Source organism: Calonectris borealis, chromosome 3 (genome assembly GCF_964195595.1).
Source record: "Calonectris borealis chromosome 3, bCalBor7.hap1.2, whole genome shotgun sequence".
Taxonomy (NCBI): domain Eukaryota; kingdom Metazoa; phylum Chordata; class Aves; order Procellariiformes; family Procellariidae; genus Calonectris; species Calonectris borealis.
In genome coordinates, this window is record NC_134314.1 from 80,365,986 (window position 1) to 80,392,658 (window position 26,673).

Below are 26,673 nucleotides of genomic sequence, written 5' to 3' on the forward strand. Positions count from 1 at the left end.
CACCACGAGCAGCTTAACTTAGTGTTCCCACTGACTCCAACCTGCTCGACAGGGTCCTCCACGCCTGACAGAGGCCCCTTTGGCAACGTGCTACTGAGAGCGGCAGGGAGGAAAAGGCTGCGGTGCCTCTGGGTTTGCCATCACAAGCCGAGCTCACATGGGTTACAGTCTGGCAGCAAATTCATTTCTACAGCCTATCTATCTCAAATGGAAGATGTCACTGACATGCACCTCTTGGAGGAAAAAATTATAAAGATACACAATTACTTTTTTCTATCCATACTTTATTGCAAGTGTACATATAATTATTTATATTTCATTTTAAACAAGAAATTCCTTTCATGGAAAGGAGAAACTTTTACCATTAAAATAGAGTGATTATACCACGAGTATTTTACAAATATGTACAAATATTGGCAGCTAGTTTCTAAGATCAGCTGATAAATGCTTACACGTTACCCTCTACCAAACTAATCGAAACCAAAAATAACAAGACACCTTCTAAATCCAAAGACAAGCAAAAAATAAGTCTACTACTAATAGGAACCATTTTTTCATATGAATACAAAAACTTGCATAATAGATTTTCACAGTGCTTGTAAGATAGTAATTCATTCTCAGTCTACACACCAAAGTGTCCGGTCTCCCCTTCATATGCATATGTAACAAAAGAGTACTGGAGGGAGCTGCGTAGACCACAGAGAAGACTGTCAGACCTGGAGAGTTTGCCTTCCCCACCAGCCATGAATAAATACAAGAAACCCCCATGTACATGTAAGGCAATGGATGCTCATGCGAGAGCCAATTACACTGTTTTTCAGGCGTTGGTGTATTTTTTAAGCCAGCGACAGCAGGATTACAGCATTTCTACCAATTCCATTGAATGCCTGGAAACTGCAAAAAGAAAATACCAAGCTGCTTGGTGGCAATAAACTCTTCATTAAGGTGGTTAGGCTGAAGCAGGTATGGATGCGATTGTCTTTGAGACAAGCATGCACAGATGTGAGCATGTGGCGCACACACATGTTTTATGATACCTTTCCAAACAACTATACCTGCTGAATTTTGAGCTTTTTTCCTGTTAATTGCCAGAATCATGAGTAACTGTACATCTGAACGCGTGGCAGAACAACAGTTTAGCAGGGCTGTCACTCCAGACCCCACCACCTTTTCCACGGACAGACGGGCACCACCACAGTAAGAGCCATCCCTCCATCTCCATGGTGGCTGCAAGAACAAGGCTGCTCCCTGCAGCACGGCCACTGGCCTCCTGGATCCTGGCCATGCCTGTCTCCCACGGCTTATGGCCAAACAGGCCCCAGGTTACAGAGACGAGACCAACAGCGGGAGGCTCGACTGGACTGTTCACGAGCAGCCAGATGTCCTTTACCCACTATAGAACCATTTAGGAGAGTTTATTTTGGATGCAGTAAACATACCTCAAGTACCCTGTAAAGGCATTTTGGCTTTGCTTGGAAGAAGGGAAAAGAGGCTACGGTGAACACACAGCTCCTTGTTGTTCATTACAAACACAAAGAACAGTGTGATCTAACAGGGCACGATCAATGAAGTCGTGGCTACAGTGAGCTTGTGCCCATCATTCATTCCTCAAACACACAGCTAGGGTTTGGTGCTGGATTCATCTCAGAGGATATACAGCCACTGATGCCACTTCATAAATGCAGATGCACCCAGATGCTCTGTCTCTACACCACACTCACTTGCATAGAAACAGTGAGATGACAGACTTCACAGCTTTGCTATTTTAACAGTTTACAAGAATGCAGTTTACCAGACAACTGCTAAGCCTGCAAGCCCACCGTCAAAGCAGCAGCTCGAACCCTCCTTGTTGTGGTCTGGCTTCTTTCCTTTCCTGAATTCGGCTGTCTTCAGCTTTTGAGTGATCAACACCGCACAACACACACTGCCTCAACCAGCAGAATAGCATCAGTCTGCTTCTAGAGTTTGCCAAAAAAATTATTAGCTTCCACCTGCAAGCTTGTCAAAAGCTGGGCACAGGTTACACGTGCCTGTCAATGGCTTCCCAAATGCTGGGAGTTGATGAGGGGAGGAGGTATTGGGGGAAGATAGGGAAGGAAGTCAAAAAAACATACATTTATTTGGATGTAACAAGGTAGCAGGATGTTTTCCACACCAAATGCTTGAATCAAACAGCATAATTATCATTATTTTCCTAGTGAGGGCCAGCACAGCCACCTCCACCACTCAAAATCACCAAACAAGTACCCTTGGTTTGGCACACACCCTACGCTTCCACCATTACCAGCCCTGCAGCATCACACACTCACATTTGCATGACCTATCCATGACCAAGTTGGACACAGTCACTCTGTCTGACCTTCCAAAGCGACTTTCTCCAGCCCACACTTGCTTCCTAAGCAGAGGAAAAATTTCTAAGGAACAGATTTATTAAAAACAAAGAAAAGAACAACATAAAAGTATGATTCAAAGTAAGGGGTGATCATGCCTGGACAAATTCTCCAGTCACACTCCTGTCTTCAAGAGCCAGTCAATTAACGCTCTTGTCTTCTGTACTCTCAGAAGCAGCCAAGTCATTTGTTTTATCCCCTCCCCCATCTCCCCAAGGATATAACCATTTATTTACCAATCTGCATCATGGCAGAAGTAGACAGCTGAGAGACAGTTCCATTTGTTGCATTAAAAAAAAAGAAAAAAGAAGAATGCACATTGTATTTGGCTGGATGCTTACAACAAAACAAGACAACAACAAAAAAAAGAGAAATAAACTCCTGGCAGAGCAGGTCATGCTCCCAGTAAAGCAAATAGGCAACCTGCGTTCATTACAACAGGAACAGACTAGACACTTCCATACACAGACCTCCAAATGTGCTCAGACCATATCCTGGCCTGACAGCTGCTGGCAGTACTGCAGCAGCACAAACTCAAGACAACCAAACTATTTGTACACTAGCATTAACATAAACGGACCACAAGAGAAAGGCAGGCAAACTGACATAGACTTTAAATTTCTTTCTGATAAATCCATTTAGACACAGCGTCTGCTTTACTAGCTCAGCGTCAGTTTTGGTCCACTGTTTTTGGTTTTTATGTTGGTTGTGCCACTGCTAATGGTGCAGGCCACTTCCATTTTCTGCTCAGACAGACACTTCAAACGCCAACGTTAAGTGCTACGCTCCAGTTGATTTGCCCTGTAGTCAGGTCTGCAGAAGTGATGCCACTTACTGGTTACGGAGCTGAATAACAAAGCTGCTCATAGTCTCCTGCAAGAACCAGAGTGACATCACATGTGTTAATGAGGTATATATTTCCATGATGAGCTGTTTCCTGGTATGGAAGAGCTCCAATCTCATTACACCACAAACTCCTCCGGCAGCTGGTCCTCTCCCAGAAGATCCAAGGAGAGGCAGTTCATGGATCGCTTCCCATAAAGGGCAGACTTGGTTTTGCAGTCCACTGTGGAATAAACGCAGCCGTAGATAGACAGCTTATCCTCCAGGCTGCAGCCAAACGTGTAGCTGTGGGATGTGTCCGAAGACAGTGTGGCACTTAGTGGTGGGTGCCGGTGCTTGTGAAGGCGGATGTCATCCAAACTCTGGCTGTGCTGGTCTGTGCAGCTCCTGCTTTTGGGTGATCTGACCTGCCAGTTCAGTAAGACACACACGAACAAAAATGATGAGCTCAGACACAGCCTAAGGATGCTGGCTATGCATGCTACGAGTTTTCCAAAATTGTTCTTCCACTCCTTCAAAACAGCCCCACCAGCCTTCTGAAGGATGTTGGCTTAATGAAGAAGCTGTGAACCATTAAGAAATTACAAGCACATTAAGCTGCCCTCCCGTGTTGAGCCAGATCCTGATCTCTCTGCACTGTGTCCTCAGTGTCCAGTACAATGGACGAAACACTTGACAGGTACTGGCATCTGAATGACCTGACACTTCTTGGCAGATCCATGCAATCATCCTCAAATAGACAAAGTGCACATAACAAAAAATTACCCCGACTGCTTGAACACACCGAGTTAGTGAAAGTCTAATGAGCTGAAAGGAAGGTTCAGAAGGCAACCACGCAAACTAATAGGTTATGCTGTTGAAAATTCACTAAGTGCAACATACAGTTTCATCTACGTAACATTGTTCAGCAATGAAGAAAACAGAAGCAATAAACCAGCAGTAATTCCCAGAGGCAGCATTTTGCTACACAAGCTGTAGTGACTTGGCCTCTGTGGAGGAATTACTGACCATCCAAGACTTTCCTACCTATTTTTTCTTACCCTGTCTCTTCATAACCAGCTTTTAAATGCTAATATTAAGGCTGATTTCAGGAATATCACTTTTAAACCGAGACACTTCTGCTGGCAACACAGAGAACTTCCTCCCAGTATCACTTCTCTCACCTCCATGGGATGGGAATTAAACAACTACCCTGAGGAAACTCCGCGCTGGCTCAGCTGCACTCCCAGAAACAGGCACACACGGTACGGTTTGGTCAACATGAAGGAAACCCAGTCCTGCAGCATTTACATGGCCTTGGAAGGAAGGTGTTGTTTGTTTTTTTTTTTTAAAGATGCATCAAATATTTGATGCATGGAAGTGGCAGCCAGGGCTTTGCAATTGCCTAAACAGTCCTGTGTTGATCAGAAACGTTCATATAAAACAGATGGCTGCCCACTCCCTGCCTTGCACTCGTAAGTCATTCCACTCAAATATAGGAATAAGTTCATTATGATTTGTACTGCGCGGTCTTCAGCTTTGGAAAAAATAAGCAAGATTTGATTTAAATCTCCTATAGCACTTTACGGACTATTTTGCCGGTAAGTGAAAATTTCTTATCTCTTGACTGGTCCAGGAAGAAGCATAAAAAGAGAAAAAAAGTTCTAAGAAATGACTGAATTCCTTGTTCAGAAAAGTTCAAGGAGTAAAGGGGAAAATGATGAAAAGATTTTTAAAATTCTTTTAGCAGATAAGGCTAATTCGGATTCAGAGAGAAGAAATGAGGGAGGCTTGTTTGATTTGTTTGGTTTGGTTTTGTTTTTTTAAAAAAAACCCACACAGCATTTCTACCCCAGCGGGTATAGCTATACTTTGAAAAGAAATATTGTTTGGCCTTAAAAAGACATTTTAATAAGCTTTTTCCAAGCACAACTTATAATATGACATATTTTACCATATATAGTTGCCTTTTCTCAAGGGTTTGATGAAAAGAAAACGTTGACAACAAAGACTTCAGCACACACATAGTATAATCACACAAATGATAGTAATTAGAGCTTAAGCATCTGGTTTTGCTCTGATGTGAGCTCCTTCTGGCTTCAGGAGCAGGAAGATGATCAAGTTTGCAACCCACATCCAAACTGCATGGATGGTCTTGGCTCTATATTGCACTGAAAATTTGCAAGTGGTTTATTCTCCATTTCCCGTCTGGAAGCCTAAGGCAGACGATAGCTGGCTTGCAAGATTTCCATGCAGATTGCTCCAAACCTCTCTATACTATTCTGGACCCAAACACTGCTCTCATCCTATTCCTGATAGCAGTAGCTGGCCAACAGCTGTTTTTGGTTACACCAATTAAAATCAGTCAAATCCAGACCAATCAAGTTCACCTGATTTACAGCTGTCCCCATTACACTAGACCTTGGTTCAGTGCCCACACACAGACCCTCCTGCCGAGCGCCCCGCCTTACCTGCTGAAGGGATTCCACACTTTGACCTCTCATTTTTATTAGCGTGACTTGCACCACAGACAGCGATTCACGATTTATAGCTGCAAAGGAGAAGGAAGAAGTGAAAAGCGTTGCAGGTTTGAGGTTTTGTGAGCTGAGGAAAAGGGAAGTTGTTCTCACAGGCCACATTCAAGCAGTGCTATCCTATAAATATAAGTATACATCAGTAAGCACCAGTCAATGCTCTGGGACTTTTGCTCACAAGTACTCCTTTTTGCCCCTGAGGATCAATGTTTAAAAACTCTCAAGAAAACAGCTTCTCACCAACTTGTCCCATATTCACCCATCTTGCTTTCCTATAAAGGCTGTATGTCTTAAGGCCAGACAGCTCCTGCGTGACCCCATTGCCTACCATTCCCTGTATCACAAGCCACAAAACTTTACCTATTAATTCCTGCGACTAGGCCATTAATCTGTGGTTGAACCCCTTGGCTGTTTTGTGGCATACAAGATTTTAAAGCAAATTCCTTCACTACAAAAGGTTTACCTCAGTTATCTTTTTGTCAGTAACTGAGTATAAACTTGGCAGATTTGGAGACGGGAGACCTTGAGGAGCAGAGGAGAGCAGCACTGTACAATACAGGGTGCTGGCCTTTAACCTCTAGATGAGCTGACTTCAAACCCTGTTGCAGTAAGTAGCACTGGCAGCTGCTTGGAAGAAGATACAGCTTTCTCAGATCCCTCAGATTATGCCTGGCTTGCCAAACATATCTTCCTGTTGCTAGAGCCTAAAGAAAAGCACTGAGCAGTAGCAGAAAGCCATCTCACCTTGGCAGCCAGCAGCATCTAGAGGAAGAGGTTCAACAGATTCTCCCACAGTGGCCTCCTCTAACTGGTCTCCCTCTAAAGGCTCATCTACAGGCACCTCCTCTGGCTCATCTACTGCCAGCTCAAGCTCTAGGAGGAAGACAGCGGCAGGAGAAGGGTTAGCATTACACTTCTGCTCCAAGCTGCTTCGCATTCTCTTACTCCCCATTCTCCTGCAGGAGAAGGCAAGAGCGGGCTTAGAAGTTGCTCCGCATCTCCAAATTCTTTACCGTCGTCCTGAGAGTCATCTTCAGCCCGCCCTTTGCTGCCACTGTCAATGCCAGAGCTACCATAGCTGATGGTTGAGCTGCAGGATTTCTCCTTCCTATGCACCCGGTCAATGCTGAAGGGCTCATCCACTGACATCTCCACCGACACCCGGTGCCTGGAGTCAGCCTCGATGCCCGACGTGTGAGAGCTGCCGTGACTCCCCGTGGACTGGCGCGAGAGACGTTTATCCCTCCGGCTGCCCCCGCTGCTCCCGCTGCCACGCGAATTCTTATCACACGGGTCCAGGTCCATGTCTAGTGTGTCACTGATATACGACTCCCGGTAGCGCTTCTTCTCTGAGGAAGAAAGATGAGAGAAACCAGTGGGAACTTTAAGCAAGACGAAAGGAAGGGTAGCAACAACAGTTAGTAAGTTATGGGACTGGCACAACCTGATAATTAAGAAACAACTGCTGCAGCTACTGAACAAATACAGGGACAGTTTTGTATTTTGTTTGCTCAACAGATATTGGGATGCCCAGCTGGTTGTAAAAGAATTAGTCAGTCATACTGTTGTGGTTTAACCCCAGCCAGCAACTAAACACCAACAGCCACTTGCTCACTGCCCCCACCTCCAGTGGGATGGGGGAGAGAACTGCGAGAGTAAAAGTGAGAAAACGTGTGGGTTGAGATAAAGACAGTTTAATAATTGAAATAAAGTAAAATAGTAGTAATAATAATAATAGTAATAATAATTATAATAATAGAATATGCAAAGCAAGTGATATACGATGCAATTGCTCATCACCTGCCGACCGATGCCCTGCCAGTCCCCGAGCAGTGATCGCTGCCCACCCGGCCAACTCCCCCCAGCTTATATACTGAGCATGATGTTGTATGGTATGGAATACCCCATTGGCCAGTTTGGGTCAGCTGTCCTGGCTACGCTCCCTCCCAGCTTATTGTGCACCTGGCAGAGCATGGGAAGCTGAAAAGTCCTTGACCAGTGTAAACACTACTTAGCAACAACTAAAACATCAGTGTGTTATCAACATTCTTCTCATCCTAAATCCAAAACACAGCAGTATACCAGCTACTGGGAAGAAAATTAACTCTATCCCAGCCGAAACCAGGACACATTCTTGCAGTAAACCCAGCATCTTCTGAATTAGAACAGGCAGGTAAAGGCAGTTATGACACAAAAAATAGTAGCTTCCAGAATGAAGGAAAGGTCAAAAAAGAAAAAAAAAAAAGGGAATTACTTAGCTAACCTAAGTGCTCCGTCTTTAAAAAACAGAATGCATTGATTGTTTCTTGAATCAGTCACCAACCTGTGGAGACAGCTAAGAAAAGGATCCCCATGGCTGGCATTTATTAATGATTTATTAATTATTTCTCCCATGACTTGTATCTGTTACCTAAAGAGAGGTGTGCTGAGGGTGGTCAAGAAATCCACGAGACGCTAGTAGACACAAAACAACCTAGGGCCTTTTGCCCACAGGCACTTGATTAGTGAGCCTTTCTACAGGTGACTGGCACGTGCCACTGGTTGCGCCCGCACAGCTCAAGGCCACTTCTGTAACCCCACTGAAGGGAAAGACAGAAATAACCAAGCTAAATGAGACCAAGGGCTGCCTTGCCCTGTACACTAATTCCACACAACCAGCGATCACCACTTCAGAGATGGATGCAGGCTCCTTAGAGTTAGTTGAGATGGGCAATAACCAGAAACAAGTTTCTTCCTGACTTCTCCCTGGAAGGAGTCAGCCTATGTCCTCAGACAAGAGGACCAGCTACTGCTGGCTGACTTCTACTGACCTTGAAGGCAATGATACAAGGCTTTCAACCCCAGAGAAGACAGAGAAAGCATGAATGGAGAATGCAGGGAACAGCAGTCAGGAAAGAAGTAGGGGAAAAAAAGCATTCAGGAGAAGGCTAGAGGGAAGGGGGCACAATCCTCTGAAAGATGACCTATGCAATGCATTAAAAACAGTCACCAGGGAGAGGTAGGCTGAGAAGTTGCAGGAGACCCAGCTTGCAGAGCTGGAAGATGGAAGGGGGCAAGCTGAGAGGTGATGAAATGACTGAACTTTGCCTGGAAGGATACCAGGGACTGTCACAGTTCAAATCACTGTTCCCACGGAGAGGGGACCCCATTGGAAAAGACAAATTCTGGGAGTCCTGATCTGCTCTCAGTCTGTTTCTAGCACCTGCAACTCCTAGCTCTTAACTGTCGGACACTATAGACTAAATTTTGTGCGGTGTTTAGTAAACGGCACTAAAAAATTAAGACACAGGCTCACAATTTGTACTGCTGCTTGAACACAAGAAGATCTTATTCCAATGGAAAGCTTTTTATTCAAAATTACTTCCACTCAGAAGCATGTGTCAAATGTGCACAAATCGGGAGCACAGAGAGCAAGGATCTCCTCTTACTTAAAAGGAGATATTCCCCCTCTACTGCTCTCACACACACTTTCTGATCACAGTCTAGCAATGGGGGAGCCATAAACACTTTCCAGTAATGAAAGTGAAACATATCTAACACCTCTATTTCTCTCACCAGCTTCCTGATAAGGCAGAAACACCATTAATTAGATAAGAGAGCAGCCACCATGAAGCAACAGCAGAGCCTAACATGCTGTACTCTTCCCCTTACCAAAGTCACCTGCTCTTCCATGACGTACCTTCAGCCTCCTCCAGTTTTCGGATTTGCTTCAACACTGGCTGGATATTCAGAAAGAGCCGGTGGCTGTTGCTGAGGAGCTGCAGCAGGTGCCGTGACCTGAAGGGGCAACCCGTGTAGTAAACCAGTTTCCGTGCAGAGGGCAAACCATCTGGCTGGATCTCAAATTTTTTCCCCTGCATAAAGAGGAGAGATGCCAGTGAAGTGAGCAAGAGCATGTTTTCAGACACACAGCTACCAGAGATAGCTGTGGTCTTGTGCGTACAAGTGACAGGACTTGACACGGCAGCGTGGGCAGGCCGACAGCTTTGCCAGGTCCCAGGTTGACAGCCCGCTGCCAGATGGCCTCCGTTCCGTCATACTCACCAGGAACGCCAGCTTCCCGATGTGCGACCAGGGAAAGTCGTAGAGGAGCTGGCGAACGTGATTCACCTCCTGCAACACATCAAACTCGGAGTGACACAGGGACTGGCAGGTACAGGGTGGAGTCAGTGATGTGCAAAGAATTTGCAAACAACCAAGAATTTGAGATACGCGGAGCCTGGTGCTCGCAGGGGAGGCAGAGGAGCACAGTGAGGGGGAGGACAGGGAAGATGGGCAGAGTTAATGCTACACCAGAAGGCTTTCACGGCAGTTTGTTACCTGATAGATGTGCATTCCTCTCAGGGTCAGGCCCAGGATAACCGTCGGGCGATCCTCCTTCTTATCCTAAAAGAACAGAAGAGCCCAGAGTCAAAGGTTAATCTACAAAGACCATGCTCTTGTTCTGGCACCTACTGCAGGAGAGGTAGCAGGACTGCTCATCAGGCAGATGCCATCAGATCATTTGGCTTTTACTGTGTTTTTAAAGTGCACCTTGCCTTGTTGACCCCTGAAATATCTATACCTCAAATCCCCTCATGCTGGGCGTCTCAAGCATTTCACCAGTAAACGACCTAGCTGCCCTGGACAGGGAATCCTGTAGCTTTAGTGATTTGAGGGCATGGACAATTACGGCTCTCGGAGATACCTTGTAACCTCTCATACTGACACGCGCTATCTCTGCTGTCCCCATGAACATGCACCACTCTCCCTCTCCAGGTGACAGACAGCCCGAAACCGAAGGGACGCCTGTCGCCTTCTCCTTGCCACGGCACTGCTGTTCCCATCCAGGGACTTGCTGGACCTTAGGTGTCCCTTGGCCAGGGAGGGAGCTAATCAATGCCCAGAGTACAGGGACCTTCCTTCTAACCTTTTGAGCTCAGTGTTGGGAGCAGGTGATTTTAAATGTTTGCGGCTGGGTTGGAATACTGCCTTGTTTTTCCTCATGCTGTATCTTGGTATGACATACTCGGTCTCTAATGAGATTCCTTCGCTTGAAGGCCAAAAAAATACCATAAACTAGTTCTTTCAGTCTTTCTTGGCATGGCAGAGTTAGGGAGGGGAATACATACTTTTCTTGCTAGGAGGAGCAGGAGCAAGAAAATTTTTGGGTAAAAATTTATGGGCTGACAGAGCTCAAAATTTACACCAAAACTTTCTCTCCTCATCTGGCTTGTCAAGATGCAAGCCGTATGCCATCACATTACCTCACCCTTTGCCACTGGTACCATCCATGTCTCCAGTTTAAAGTCACTAAGAAATGCTTTCTGCCTCCTAAAGGCAAAGAGCTTCGTAAATCAGTATTGACCTGGAGGAGAGATATGGGGCTTAGTGCTGTGTTTTCTTTCGGAGTTCCCAACCTCAGTAGCAGCCATGAGGAGTGTGTAAGACAAAAGTGACTGCTTTTGAAATCTCAGGGCAGCCAGCGCACCGACACCTTCACCTGGCACCCCTTGCGCTCGATCTGTGACCCGGGTGTCACCTAGGAGGAGGGTATCTCATCACAAGACAAGATAACTGTGTCACATGGCAGGAAGAAGAGCACATTGTGAATCAAACAACACATGAAGGAGTTAGCAATGCATAAAATATAAGTTCAAGTCAGGCAGGAATTTGGATATTAAGAACAACCAATTTCACAGCCCTGGTGCTTTCGGATATAAATTGTATCATGTCCTGCCAGCTGGATTTCTTATGGCATTCAAATGTAACCAACCCTCTTATGACTGCATCGTTAACAGCATTAGAATCAAAACAGAGAGGACAGAGGAGAGGTAGGGGGAGCATCTATGGTTTGCGAAGAACTGAAACTAAGCCTGGACTACAGATCAAACTGGAACTTCTTTCCTCCAGAAAATGCATGTTTCTCCAGTAACTAGAGATGCTAGATCTGGTCAAAGGACACGGGTACCTCCCAGACATAATTCCCACTGAGCACAAACAACCAAGAAGTTTAATTATAAGTCTGACAAAGTGGAGTATCTCTATTTGGGAAAAAAGGTCCAAGCCATTCCTAATTGCACAAGCAGATTTCACTCACCTAAGTGGAGCAGAAAACTTCCCTTTAGTCCTATTTCTAGACCTAAACTCTCTTAGCATGTGAAAATTAATGATGGGAGAGAAGTTAAAATTAAGAAGCTCTTTGTTTAACCTTCTGCAGCCTGTAGAAGTGGACAGGCACATCTTCCAGCAGGCAGGACTCCTTAATGAACTTCAGCACCGCTTCCTTAGCGCTCAGCCCTTGCTGTTCTCGGTGCATCTCTGGGGCATGTTTCAAGATGTAGTCACTCCCCCTCTTCGCAATTATCTAAACCACAAGGAAAACAAACAGGTCAGCAACTCTTCAGCGATCCCCGCGGGAGGCAGCTGTGATCAACAGCAAAGCAGAGACTGGAGGTGGAATAGGTTCATACAGTCCCTCAAGATGTTAGTCCGCGTTCACCTCTACCTCCCTGGAGGATAAGCATTTAAAGCAGCCCAGATGATACCGATGTCTCCAAACAGATCCTAGATGGCAAAATCATAACAGACCAAGACTACAGAAGTCATGTCAGTTCTTTTCATTTTTAAGTACTGGATTTAGTTTTCCTAACTCTTGGCATCCATAAATGCTTATGGGCAGATAACAAATACTGCTCTGCATGCCAACACAATCGACAAGCAACATCTCCAAACACTGCAGAAATGCTAGGTGGTCCTTTTAAGACCAGAAACTACACATTAGGCTTATTTAGCATTTCCATCCTCAAAGGGGTGGATAACGCTATCTCAAGGTATTTTTTATCTGTCAGGAGTGGTTGGCAGGCACATGGCTTTGCTAAGCAGTAGAAAAACCTGCACTGGGCCTTTTGGTCTTGTCCTGTGAGTGCCCAGTTCCCACGCCTGCCCACGTGCCCTCGCCGTACAAGGCTACAGGGCAGCCCAGCCCCCTCCCGTGCCAGACTGGCCCTTCCAGGCTGCGAGCAGCAGCGACAGATAAGAGGGGCGTTGGCTGAATTCACTTCACAAAATCCCCCACCACTGGGGGCATTTAAAACTAGATCCCACCAGCTGCCCAAGAACATCCTGCCTGGAACAACCTGCCCTGGCTCAAAACAACCAGACCCCATCATCACCCAGTTCCCACTTAAATTTTATATTAAGCCCCCCATTTACGCTGTTCGGTAACACCTCTACTCTCCTCTGCATGCCTTGCCAGATTAGTTGCCCTCCCACGAGGAAGGCTGGGCTCGGTGGAGGACAACATCGATGCCGTCAGCTGCGCAATGTCAGCAGAAAGAGACGCGCCAGCTCCGCAGTTCAAAGCCGGGTTGATCACCCCAGGGCAGCACCGCCTCTCCTCGCTCGCACGAGGCTTGGGGCAGCCCTCGGCCAAATGATCTCAAGCACGTGTTGGAGGAAGAGATCGTGTTGGAGGAGATCATTGCTCAGTATCTCCCCACAGGAGCCCAGGGGCAGGGAGAGAAGCGTCCCCATGCCTGCCAGATTTTGCTCTTTGTAATGATATAATAAATCACCCACATACTTGCTCGGGGTTGTGGCTCAGCACAGGTGAGCCAGGCTTTGCCTTGGCCTTTGCAATGTTTGCCAAATGAGCAATAGCCTATGATAAGATTTTTAACTGCCCCAGAAACGGCACGCATGAGACCCACCTTTTCCAGCCCTTTGTTAGCCACCTCCTGCCAGGTGCCCCGTAGCAAGGAACTGCATGGGATGAAGGCCTGTTGCCTGGGAGAAAGGCGCATTTCTGCACAGCAAGGCAGGCAGGCTGGGACTCGTGCACAAAGGAGACTCTACCAGCCTTGCCTCCCTGACGCAACCCGTCACTGCTCTGAATGTTCTCCCCCAAAGCAGGGGACAGTGCCACTTTTCAGGGGAGACGCGCCGCGCCTAGGAACAAGCAGCCGACTATCAGAGCTGGCTTCGCTTTCTATTTTTATGGACGCTAAAGTGTTTATCAACAGTTTTCTTGACATTTCACCACATAAGGAGAATTCTCTGCAGGTAACCAGCTCTGACAGAGTCTTAGCTAATGAGCCTTCATTTGACAACTAAACCAACTCTTGGCTTTCTAAGCTGTTTGTAAGTCATGAAGGGCACAAGCCCATGTGCACATGCTTACAAACAAACATGCCAACCCATTTCCAGGCCCTTCCCTTTTCTCTTACTGCAGTTGAGCCAGAGATTAATGACAAAGCAAGCACCAGAGGCACTGCACAGCAGTACTACCCCTCAGGGTTTGGGTCTATCCATCCAAGAGGTAAGCATTACAGAGACAGGAACAAAAGGCAATGGACCTGGCTTCACGGCACTGAGGTTGTGCAGATCTTGCTGATATACCACTGCAAACACACAACCCTTTAAGCCATAGAAGAATTAAACAAAAACAGCTGCACTGTCAGAGTTATTAATCTGACACCAACACACTCCCTCACCAAGGAAGGGTACACACCACCCACCTCACTGATGAGTGAGCTCAGGAGGAATGGGTACCTACATCCAGTGGAAAGAGAGAAGATATCTCCTGAGGGAAATTCAGGGTGACATTCTACCACTCTGCCTCATCATTGCAGTGGGAGCTGAGGAAGTTGCATGGCTGCAGTTAGGTACCACCTTGACATAGCTCCTGCTGCATGCGCAATCTGTTGACAGAAAGATCCCTTGAAACTCACCCATTGTGGGAAATAAGCCTGAGGTTCAAAATATTTGCCGGCATGGACATTCTCCCTGTAGTTGCCCAAGTCTGCCTGTAAGCTGTAGGCAGCCAGCAAGAAGTAGATTTCTTCTTTGTGGTTGCACCGAGACATAAGTACTTGCTCTTTCAGATGGCAGTAGTAGAGCTGCCGTGCCACCTTATCGCTGCAAGACACAAAGGCAAATTGACTTGAAGAAGAAAAGAAAGTTTAGGCTTGGATAAGGCCCCTCAAACACATCTTCCTTCTCAGAGCAGGGATTAAACTTTGACATCCCTGATGTGTGCCAATGCCACCCTGATAGAGTTATGTGTGTATAGGGAGCACCAAGCCAAGATCAAGGTCTTTTCCCACTAAGTGTTGCACAAACATGGGAAATGGTAGCTTCTATCTTGAGGAGCATGAGATCTAAGAAGTTAGGGCAGAAGGCAGATGAAAGAAAAATCATGTCACACCTGTTTTGGAGACTGACTACATCAAGCACTTCTGTTTCTCTGGAAAGCCTGTAGCAGTCAGGAGAGTCAACTCCCTTGAATCCCAGTCCTGTTTCTTGCACACCTGTCCTCCTTTCCCCTCTAAACCTGGCACTGCTTTTTCATTTCACCTTGCCTTAGGCTCAAGGTACTTTTCAACAGCTAATTCCCTGCAAGGTAGATCAAAAGACACAGGAGCCTTGGGCTTGTTTTTTGTCTTCTTCCTCAAGCTGCTAAACAGGGATAGTCTGATAAGGCATAACTATCGCGTAGCACTGATAACCCACACACCCCCCCACTGTAAGAGCTCATGGGGAAGCTCGCTGCTGACGTGTACGTATAGATGAGGTGCTGGACACTACAGTCTGCTCATAAAAGTGTGTGTGTGTATAGTTTGAAGGGGCCACGTAACTACCTCAGCATGGCTCCACAAACCTCTCCAATTAAATTACTAGTGCAAGAGAAAGTTGCTTGTGACGTTAAAGGATATGTGCTTCGGGGGTGGTAGAATGATATGCTATCTCTCTTTGTACCTAAAAGCAAAACTAAATACAAAACACTTAACAGCCAAACAGACTCCAGAAGAAAGACTCCCCTGTATCCAAAATGAAAGGCTATGGAGAGAGAAAAAACCACCAAGCTTTGTTCAAGATGAGAATAAATGCCAAAAATTTGGTCAAGATTTTAATCCACCCAATGATCCCAGCTCTTGGCTTGCCCCGGGGTCACAGCCATGCCAGAAGTGCTGATGCAAATTAACTCTGTCAGTTGTTCATTTTTAACTACCTCATCCTTTGTTCTGTACCGTGGGTGAGGGTGGTGTGTTTTGAGTGCAGCCCATATTCCATGTGAATGGACTACAAATGCAACACTCTCTAACTTACGAAGTAATTTCTTTTGTCTATTTACAAAAGTCCATTTCCAGGAGTGGACTGCACAGAGCACTGCTCAGATACAAAAACCAGATCCAAAATTATTAGCATGTGCTCTGAAGTATAAATAGCTATTTTTGGTATATTCATCTGATGCTTTTCATACAACCAAAAGATGCAAACAAAAGAATGTTAAATATTTTGGTGCTGTCATCATTCAACTTGCTCTCTAAACACAGATGGAAAAGCAGTCACAATGTTCCTAGGAATAAAGAGTATGATTCAGGGGGAAAATATTCATGGCTGGGTGAGGAAGTCTGTAAAGGTCTTTTAAAAAAAAAAAAAAATCAAGTGGAGTTTTTAAGCTTATTTCTGCAAGCTCACAAAGATAAGCTTGACAAAGAAACATTTTTTTTTTTGCATTTTAAGAACACAGTGAATAATTCAGTAACTACCACAGAAGGGAACTTACCTTATTACTCTTCCATTTTCTACATAGTATTGTACTCTAAAGAACGCAACAAAAGGAGGGCTGAATTTCTCTGTTCCCTAGAGCGGAGACAGAAGACAAGTTAAATAACATTCAGCATCCAAAATCCCTGTTACCCCGTTCTCTTCTCCCAAGATCGCTCCCCATACTGCTTTTCATTTTCTACTCTTAGCTCTTGGCAAGTTTTGGGGGGATCTGACTGTCTCGGAAGCTCACAACATGAGGCATCATAAAACATTTAGACAAGCTGAATGGCAAAACATCCTAGGGAGGGCAGAAGATTTTGGATGGGGGGGGATAAGCAGGTTACAATAAAAGAGTCCCAGCGTAGCCCGGGGATGCCCAGCCTGGCCCAGAGTTTCCTAGCTCAGCACCTGGCAGCGCCGCAGACGCATTAGCGCTGAACGCAGCAAGTTTAACACAGCCTCCCTCAAAGCGCCAGGCAAGGCGGCAGGGCAGCGTGCCACGCTGGCACGGCTGCGGCGTTTCCAGGGCGCGCCTGGGAGTAACCAGCGAGCTCTGCGCCGCACCACATCACTCAGCAGGGACACACGCGCTGCTGCGTGCAGCATTTGCTGCCCGAGGCTGAGGCGCACCAGCCTGATATTCACTCCTTGCCCTTTGTTTGGCGGGGCTAATGTTTAGGTATTCACACCTTCCTGCAGCCACAGACCAAAAGGAGACACTGATGTCTGCTTCACGCTGAAGATGACTGTTAGAAGAAAGCCAGCAAGAGTTGTGTTGTTGTTTTAACTACAGCCCACCTTTCAGACTTACAGGCTTGTTTAAACAGGAGAAAAAAGAAAAAAAAGAAGGGGGGGGGGGAAGGAACATCTGATCTTACTAGCTCATTCTCTCATCTTTCCTACTTTGCCACTTGCTTCTTTAATGTTTACCCAGGTACCTTTGCTCACACAGGCAGTTCCAAGGCTTTGCTGGTCAGACCATCTCACTGGGACAAGGCACGTGGCATGCCATGCACATCTGATGCAGACAGCAACTTCTTGATCATCGTGCAAATATTTCCATTTTATTTCTGGAACTTACTCATAGTCACCCTATTTTATCAGCTGGACTGGGCTTTCCACCTGAAATCTCTTCATAGGAATTAAATCCCTGTCTGCTAACCCAGACCAATAGCCTGACTCCTGTCAGACTTCAGTACTGCCAATGGCAACTCATTCAGCCTTTTATGATTCACCTCCCACCAGAGGTTCGACACTTATCCTGACTTAAAAAGTGTTGCAAGAATCCAGCCTCAAAGCAACCACAAAGCATACCCCATCCCGAGGTGACCAGAAACACCTGCCTCGGGAAACCCTCACTGGCTGGACAGACAGCCCTCCGCACGACTGGCAGCTCTCTTTGAAGTAACCCTCACTTGTTTGGGAGAAGCAGTATGGGATAAGAGAGATCCCCGAACCTCACTAGTCATCTCCAAACTTCTCTAAGCAGCAGAAATGCCAACCGTGCCTACTTTGCAGAAGAAAACCCTTAAGGAAGGTGGAAAAAGTCATAATGAGCTAATTAAGATATCTGAATGTACTTGCATACTACACTTTGTTCTAGACTGCGGCTCCTCTAATAATGACACACAGAAACAGGCATTATTATGTCTGAATGACCAGAACTAAACAATTACACAGGCTTGTCTTTATTTCACATAGCTTTTCCTTCCCTTGACAGGGCTGGCTAGCCTTAAAGAACTAAGACTCTTCTCGAACGAAATATCCCTCCTCTTGCTCCACTGTCCTTTTGCATGTACTCTGGAAGAGCCCTCTCCCTCATACCAGGTTCAAGCCACAAAAGATCATTTTAGGCTGTTCTGCTTAAGGATAACAATGAGGTCTCTAAACTCTTCACAGGCTCGGCTAAGTTCAAAAGGAAGACAGACCAACTGACCTTCTCCACTCCTGTAGCAGCTAAGCAGCAACCACGTGGCTACTATTGCTCAGGTAAAGTTGTGTAAGGGGCTGTCTTAGCTCTTTTAATTAATTGTACAGCCGTGCACAAGTCACTGCATCTTGCTATTGAACAGCATTCTGCAGGCCATCTTTAAGAAATGCTTTATGGACCTTAGTTTAAGAGCTTTCATTTCACTGTTTAGTCCAATACCAAAGCAGTAGCCTCCAAAATGAAACATCTGTCTTACTTTGGTGGTCTCTTTCTTCCATTCCTTTGAAAAGTATTTGCTAAGCTTCTGCTCCAGGTCTATAAAAACATATTCATTATCTGAAAGACAGGAGGAAAAAGCATTTAATGTTAAAGAATTAGAAATTCTTATACATGAAATACTTAGATGACTATACAAGTTATTTCCAAGCAATACACTTTAAAACAAAGCTGACCAGGGAATAGACAAGGCAAGGAAAAGAGAGGGCACTGAGTTTCTTAAGTACATGTGCTGCTCCAGACAGTATGAAAGGAAGGTCAGCTATGCCTTGATTCAAGAGATGCTGAGCTAAAGTTTCTCAAATGCCTTAGCCAGAAATGCAGAATTCTTGCTTTATAAGCAAGAAGCCACTTACAGAAGGGAAACATCATCCTGCCAAGCTAGTTGTACTGTCAGTTTAGCGGATTCAGTTTTTTATTATTATTAAACAAGCAAGCCCTACCCAAACTTCCACTCTGCCATCACGTAGCACCATGGTCCAACATGGCATGAGCAAGTGGACAATCAGGTACTTGACAGGTTTCATCCTCTACATATGAATGGGATCCTCTGAAATGGTGAGACGGAGGAGGACCAAACCCAAATGCCCTCCTCAGAAGGTCTGGCGTCTCCTGCTCACACCCAATTTCTTTCATAGAGCAAAAAGATGAATGAAAGGAAGGGAAACCTGGCCTGCCTCAAAGGACCAGGACTTGCTCTCCACCCAGGTGAGGGTGAACAAGAGACAGCCTGAACAGCACATCGTCTTGAAAGAGCTTTGTACTGCTTTCAAAGCCAATGTTTTGTAACACTGCTTACCAATTATCAAATCCAAACAACTGAGCCAGTGAAAGATTTTTCCCTGAGTCTTCTCAAGTCTCTTAAAAAAAGACCTGATGGGTGTTTCAGGCTTCAGCAGCAATGCCAGCTAAGCACATTCACCTGACCAGTCCCTCTACTCTTTGGTCTTGCCCAGGAAATTGTTTTGATAAGTGACATAAGCGCCAAGTTGAAGAGCTTGTTCCTTAGACATGAAAGGAGCAGGAAAAAAGAGGGGAAAAAAGAAAAAAAAAAGAAAAAAAAAAAAAGAACCCTTCACAAAACAACCTTCTGCCCCTGAAGACCGGCCCAGACTCCAGACTTCCAAGGTTTGGCTTTTGCTTTCTGATGTCAAACAAAAAAAAGGAAAGGGAGAATAGAGGTGAAATTTTTCTAATGGAGATTTACAACCAAATGAGAGCCTGCACTCATGTCTGTACAGCAGATGAAGGACTGGCAGAGACCAGCGTTACAGCAGGTATTCAAGGGGACTCTGAGCTACCTCACAGCCATCCTCCCATAGCATTCCAGTTCCTTACAGGAATATTTTTTAAAAGCTTGCAAAGGAAGTAAGCAAGCAAAACAACCCTCTATCGCCACCTCCTTCAGCTCCCACCTCAAGTGAGAGAAACCACACCTGGTGCTAGACAGAATTGGTCCACACACCACGCTAACAGGAAGTCTTGTGTGAAATACCAGTAACACTGGACACAAATAAAGAGAAGAATCCCAAAAAAGTCCTGTTTCCATCTCTATGGTCTTTCCTGCATTGTACTGATTGCAGCTGTAATTTTAATATAATTACACTTCTGTTTACCACGTTGCTTGATTTGTCACATACGTATACAACACAGTATTTAACAGCACTTTTGAATCTGCTCTACAGAAATCCTGAAAATTTTAATGGTGGGAATTTAAGTGCTGTAGCACGCAAGGCATTATAGAGGTTGTTTTGCTATTTTTGACAAGGAGAGGAAGAGGTTTTAGCATCACAAAGACTGCATCTTGTACCTGCCTCTTCACTTATGCCTGTAAGATAGGGCAGCTGGAGGGCTATGCTGGCTCCAGCCCTTGCTCCTCTAAGTCCATTAAGATCAGATAATGCTGCCTTGAAAAGGCTGATAGAAGTCCTAGTCAGTGAGAGAGATGGGTTTGGTCCATCTCTTGGACTTGTCTCTGTCCCTTGTCAGCTGCCAAGCTGATAAGCGTCTCTCTGTAAAGCTTTGCTTAAAAAGTAAATAAAAGCTTATTTAGGAAGCAATTGCACAGCAAGGGACAGGAGTGAGATAACACGAGCAGAGCACCCAGTCCCAGCCCCTCCCCGGGCTTCAGCAGTCCCAGGGCAGGGTGCTCGCTCCTCTACAGGCTCCCGCAGTGGGACTGGGGCTGCTCCTGACGGCACAGCAGCGTTGGGCAAAGCCTGTACCGGTTCTGCCAGCACCACGGTGTTCACTGCCATCTTCTAAAGAGGGTAGGGAACCTGCACAGCTGTAACAAGCTGTGGGGACAGATTTCCCTTTTCGCTCAGGAATGATCCTGTGCCCAGGGGCATTTAGGGAAATACATGAATTATTCCTCAGCCACGATGGAAAGATCAGATGGGCAACAGCAAGTGCTGTGATATACCCTGAGCCATCCCATCACACACGGATACTGGGACAGAAAGGGGAAAAGGATGACAGAGCAGTTCCAACTGTAGTAAAGCCATTTGTTACCCACACCCCACAGCCCCTATTTATCTCTGTCATGTTAATTAGGTTAGAGAGAGGGCTCAGAGGGCCCAGATGCCAAGCCTGAGGACTCCAGGTCATTATCATGCCTACCGAGAGGTGCACATAAACCCCAAGAATAAGCCAGGCTGAAGGAGGAGGACACCCTGATGTATCAGCTCTCCCTGGGGGTCCCACCCCTCCCCAGCCCAGCCCAGCATCCTCCCTCCCGTGCAAGAATGCAGCGCTGCATTCCTGCCTTAATGAAGTTAATATTGCTGGAATGTTAACCTGCAGTGTAAGCCTCCACCTACAAAAACAAAGAGGTATTTCCCTCCCCAGCCCTACGTGGGTTGTGGGTTTTTTTTTCCTTAAACTAGACTAGTAGTGAAACTTTTGCCAGATGCTAAAACTGTCTCTGGTTTGAGAACAAGCATATTTAACAGAGATGGGGGCACCTCAGAGCGCTGCTGTAAAGGACAGTATAGAAATGCACAGATGGCCACCTTTCCAGGGAAGAACATGTCCGATCTGTGGATCCAAATAGGGCTGGATACTCAGCAGGTACAAACTGTCATTGCCTCACTGGCCTCAGCTGAAGGACAACCGAAAGGTACTAAGAAGCTGGCTTAGAAGCACGCACGCATGCAAATACGCACCCGTCCACCTGCAGCTACTGAATCTCGTCTCAGTGCTGTCAGTGAGCTTAGAAATATATCTTATCAGCTTCTCTCAAAAGGTTCCCTCATGTATGTGTGTACAGATACCAGACCTGGCAAAACCAACAGTGCACTGCAAGAAACATCCCAAGAAACGCATCTGGACAGCCAGCTAATTTGCAGTAACGCAATTTACACATTTCTCCCAATTTCAGTTTTTAAGAGCCCGCAAATGAAGTGGAAAGTTTATGCTGTAAAAATCTCACTTCAAATCAAGCAGTCACCAGAAATGCAAACATTCAAGCGCTCCTACTCTGCAGAATTAGCTTAGCACATTTACATATTTAAGCAAATATAGGACGCGCATTGTTGCAAAAAAATAATGGGCCAGGTCTCCAGTCAGAAAAAAGTGACACAGTTCCAGTAAGTGATGCAGATTTACAATAGGCATTATTTACACTGCAGGGAAAACGGGAATAGAAAATTATGGCTGTAATACAGGGTCAAATCAATTCTGAGTCATTGTTACTCTAAAAGCCATTATTTTGCATTAACCTGTGCCTCCCCATTTCATTTTTTATGCAAGGTAAGTTCCCTGCAGAAAAGGTGAGTAATGGTGAATGCCAACAACCTGTTCTCCTCCTGCGCCCATTTTGGGCTAGGAGCACTGAGAAATACCAGAGGTAAGTCCTGTCCTACCAAGAGGTAGAGCTCAGGCCCCATTGACAGCCAGGAATGTCTCATGAACTCCTTTGGTTGAGTCAAGTATATTTTAATATTATAACTATTTAGACAGTCCAGAAGATTAGGATTCAAATAAAAGAATTAATGCAAAGCCCATCTTCCACATAGCAAGCATTTTCTGCCTTAAAGAGAAGGGAAAAAATTATCCTTGGCTATAGCACGTAACTTGTCCCAGATGCTGCAAGAAGCCTTGTGGCAACACCACTATTTCCCTTGAGAGGCAACAGCAGAGAGACCGGGAGCAGAACAGAGTGATGCTGGGGTTAGGGGAGAGCTAAAGCTTAAGAAAACCAGCACTCAAAAATACCTCACAACACATGCTGTAGACCTCACATAACCTGTTTAGCTTTCCTGAATACCAGCATGGATTTTTTTATTTGTTTATTGAAGAAGAGCAGGCTTCTTTTGCATGTGGAGCTTCCAAGTGCCGGTGGCCTGGGAACATCACTATCCACATGGCATCTGCTCCCACCACCTCTACATAACTTTTTGATGCTCCTGATGTTACCTTTCAAGCCAACAGAAAGAAACCTCGTCCACTTTTCAGTCCCCGGTTTATTAGTTTAGTAAGGAGTCTAGAAGAACTTGGATCAGGATAACCTTGTGTTTTTAGCTTTAGCTGGAAAGTACACGTATCCCAAGTGAAGAAGGGAAGAACCACAACAGAGGCTGGGAGTAAAGCAAGGGAGGTCCTGGCTGAGGTCGCTTTACCTGGGGTGGACAGAAGATACACGGAGGGAAAAATGGAAGGAGGCAATATAAAGAAGCCCAAGGTCGTGTGGCTTTTAGGAACTGTTGAGGTCTGAAGACAGAGATAAAGGCTCAGTCATTCCTGATGATGGATAGGTTCTGCAGGAATTTTATGTTGGCATCTTACAGTTACCAACAAGGCATGCCCAGGCAAAGATCTTCGGACTTTTGGCAGTGTCACAGGGGATTCTTCTGCACAAGAAGGGCCGCAGAACCATTTCCAGCACTGCTCATCCAGGAGCAAACAAACTCCTTGCAATTCTCAGGCAGGAGAGCACTTGGCTGGATGTTGCACTGATGCTGAAGCAGAAACAACTGTCAGCAGGTACAGGCAAAAAATACCTTCCTAGGAAGAGACCGTGCAAGTACTTCAAAGGAGTATTATATACTTTTTGAACACCTGAACCCCTGCAATTCCCTCTAGGTGGCACATTTCTGCACGTTTTTCTTACATTGCGTTTAACTCATCTGAGGTATCGAAGTCATTACAATAGAGCTGTGTCTTAGGTTAGACTACAGAAGAAATTCGTAAGGGAGATGCAACTATCCAAGCAGATTTAAGGGAGCAGAGGCAGAGGCAGGGATAGTGGGGAAGGACTGGGGAGTAGAAATCATCAGAGGGTATTTTTGAGAACTCCTGTTGTCATCTGTCTTCCTAAGAGACCCTTTGTTACAATAGATATCCACATAATATAAAGATAACATGGTGGCATATTCCATCCATGAACTTCAGTACTGAAGGATACACAGATGCAGAAGAGTTAACTGGAGACAGAGTGGTCTTGGCAGAGTTCACCACCACGCACCTTGCTAAGCGTCTGCTGGGAGGCCTGGGTCTGGCAAGGTGAACAGCCATAGCTGTAATAACTGAGGGATGACCCTCGAGGCAGGGAAGTTGAAGCAAAGGGATTTGGTGTTGTTGGAAAGCCAGCCTGACCAGCAAGAGGACACACAGAGAAAGCGACAGGGTGTAGGAGCTGCAGGCTTGTTCCTTCCCAATTGAAGGCTTCCATCTGCTTGGGTCAAGCAAGGTTTGCTCCTAGAAAGGAGCAGCCCAAGATTCAGGATCGCAGCGATCTGGGTTGTAACAACAAAGGAGGCCTGGCTGTTCTTTGTCTGCTGACAATCAGTTTTGTTTTAGAAGACTGAATTGTGTCGCTGCATACACTTTCTGATAACAAGAGGGAAACCTCCAGCAGGGCACTAGATAAGGTTGACCCTGCAGGAGGAGCTGCAACATAAGACCCAGCTGCTGAAGCCTATGGAGCCAGCTTGAATCTGGCAGGTTTGCAGGGTCTTTCACCGAGCAAACTACAAGGAAAAAAAGCACTTCAGCAGCATGCAAGGTATAGCCTGCTTGATGATCTGTGACAAAACTAGAAGAGCAACATGTCCCAAGCTTTTGTGTCGATGTGGCTTCCCATTAATACACACTCCTGAACTTAATTTTCAAAGGGATCAAATTCTTCTTATAGATGCAAGCTTTTTTCCCCCCAATACAGTTGGCTGAAGGGGTTTTCATCTTGAGAATAAAAAAGCTCAAGAGCAGAAAGGGTGAAAAATTCTGTTCTGCCACCTTTACTTTATCTTAAACCCTGAAGCTTGCCCTCAGCATCTGTAACAGTCAGAAGTGAAGGCAACAAATTTAGGCAATGAATGCTGGAAGAGATGCTCCAAGACCTACAGTTTAGATCTCAGAGCATTCGTGGTTTGCAGTTTGCACAGTGCTTTGTGGTGCTCTTTTCTTTTTGCCACACTTAGGGGTTAAACTTCTTTATGATTAAGGAGCCCAACCTCTCCCCCTCACACACATACTTACTATGAGACCAACTGAGCATTAGTCTATCTGTACAACGTCTGCAGGTCAAATGGGCTCCTAATCCAGATAATCCACCCAGTGTGATTGGTTATAGTTCTGTAGAAATCCCTTAATTTTCATTATCTTGCCACTGCTGACAGTCAGGGTTTTGCTGACAAATTAGCAGCAAGGTAATGGATGCAGGTGGATTAGAATACCTTGTTCTGCATATGGAAGCATCACACTGCCAAAAATAAATACACATTAAGAAAGCGGGAAATATACCCTTACTAAAACAGGGCAGTTGTTTCTTAAAAAATGACATCTTAGAGCTGCAGCACAGAGGTGAAAGCATGATGCAGAAGAGGAGTACTTTAGTCTGAAACACAGAGGCTTCCTCTCCAGTTTTTGGAGACCTAACCTGCCCTTGCCTCACAGACCAACCCCATGCCTGCCCTTCGCAGCCTCTGCAGGACGTACACCAACTTGCTGCCCGGCCAAGGCAGTTGACTTAAGTACCCACAAGACAACCCTGGGCAATGCAAAACTTACCCAGGCCTCCCCACAACCTGACTGGGCTGCTTCCCTTTCTTGAGATGATAGCTTGCCGTGAAACCAAAAATCCCTGAAAAGCAGGCAATGCCTTAAAGGCTACTTCCAAATGCCAGAGATGGAGGGTGCTACGTTTGCAACAGAAGCAAGACCTCACTTACCACTGGCAGATGATCACCAGTCTGTTGGCCAAAAGAGGAGGGTGGGGATGGCAAATGAAGTTGGGGAACAGAAAAACAAAAGACTTCCTTTTCCTACAGTAATAAACCTGGAGCTATTTTAAAAATAAAATAAGATACAGAAAACTCTAAAACCCGCTGCACAAGACTCCAGTCAGCAGCTTACTGGACTTTCACAGACTAAAGGTAGGGACCAGAGGAAGCAATAACAGACAGACCAGGTTTGCTCTCTCTCTCGAGAGCGGGCTGCAGCCTTCCCGCTGGCTGTGGCCATTCAGGCTGAGAAACTCACTGCTGGCACTTTTCTGTTGTCCGGCCCCAGCAGTTTCTTAAACAGAGGCACAAACAAAAATAAATCTTCTCCTCATCCAAAATCCTGACACCTGCCTGGGTGGCAGAGGGAGATGGCTGTCAGGAGGAGCCAGGGTGACCACGCGGAGCCTTCAATTAAGCAGTTTTACAAATTGAGCTACAGCAAGCAGGAGTGAGGAATAGTCCAGGAAAACAAAACAAAAAAAAGAGAGGTTAATTCAGGCTACTGGGCTCCTGCAACTCTTTTCCTTGACATTTTTCTAAGAGCTTTGTGAAGAATTAGCTTCTTTAAAAAGGAAGAACGCTTTTGTGAAGCGAAAAGAAGATTGTTTATGTTTAAAGCTATGGACAATATGCTTTAAGGTCTAGTCAGCACAGCTTTATTATGTTCTTTGGGTTGGGGTAGTTATACTGCATTTCCAACAGGCTGAGAGGCATCTGCCACAATAGGGTATTTCGGGGCCAGAGCCCCTGTGCTTGACAGAGAGAAGGAAACTGCTCCATGTAAAAGGTGGGAGGGAAGGAAAAAGCAGGGTACAGAAAATATTAAACAAGAAAGATATGAAGGGGGGAAAAAGTGAAAGAAACACAAGGAGAACAGGAGAAGAGCACTTAATTCAAAGAAAATGGGAATGAAATTGCCCTGTCTTACAGGGGAGGACAGGAACTCGAATTTCACCCAAGAC

At 45.7% G+C, this 26,673-nt stretch overlaps 1 protein-coding gene across 2 annotated transcripts in view; it reads right to left on the reverse strand.

The window, feature by feature from the left end:
* Positions 1-267: 267 nt before the first annotated feature.
* The window catches only part of FRMD1 (FERM domain containing 1), a 44,169-nt gene continuing 17,763 nt past the window's right edge, over positions 268-26,673 (reverse strand). The window contains exons 4-14 of one of the 2 annotated variants that reach the window (XM_075146342.1): positions 18,466-18,545; positions 16,296-16,372; positions 14,458-14,644; positions 11,937-12,092; positions 10,067-10,132; positions 9,791-9,859; positions 9,426-9,600; positions 6,760-7,095; positions 6,491-6,619; positions 5,684-5,763; positions 268-3,640 (exon numbers count right to left, since the gene is read on the reverse strand). In XM_075146342.1, coding sequence (XP_075002443.1) covers positions 3,353-3,640; positions 5,684-5,763; positions 6,491-6,619; positions 6,760-7,095; positions 9,426-9,600; positions 9,791-9,859; positions 10,067-10,132; positions 11,937-12,092; positions 14,458-14,644; positions 16,296-16,372; positions 18,466-18,545 — 1,643 coding nt within the window. In that variant the 3' untranslated portion in view covers positions 268-3,352. The remainder of the gene's footprint in view (positions 3,641-5,683; positions 5,764-6,490; positions 6,620-6,759; positions 7,096-9,425; positions 9,601-9,790; positions 9,860-10,066; positions 10,133-11,936; positions 12,093-14,457; positions 14,645-16,295; positions 16,373-18,465; positions 18,546-26,673) is intronic. The other variant, XM_075146343.1, reaches the window with a different exon arrangement.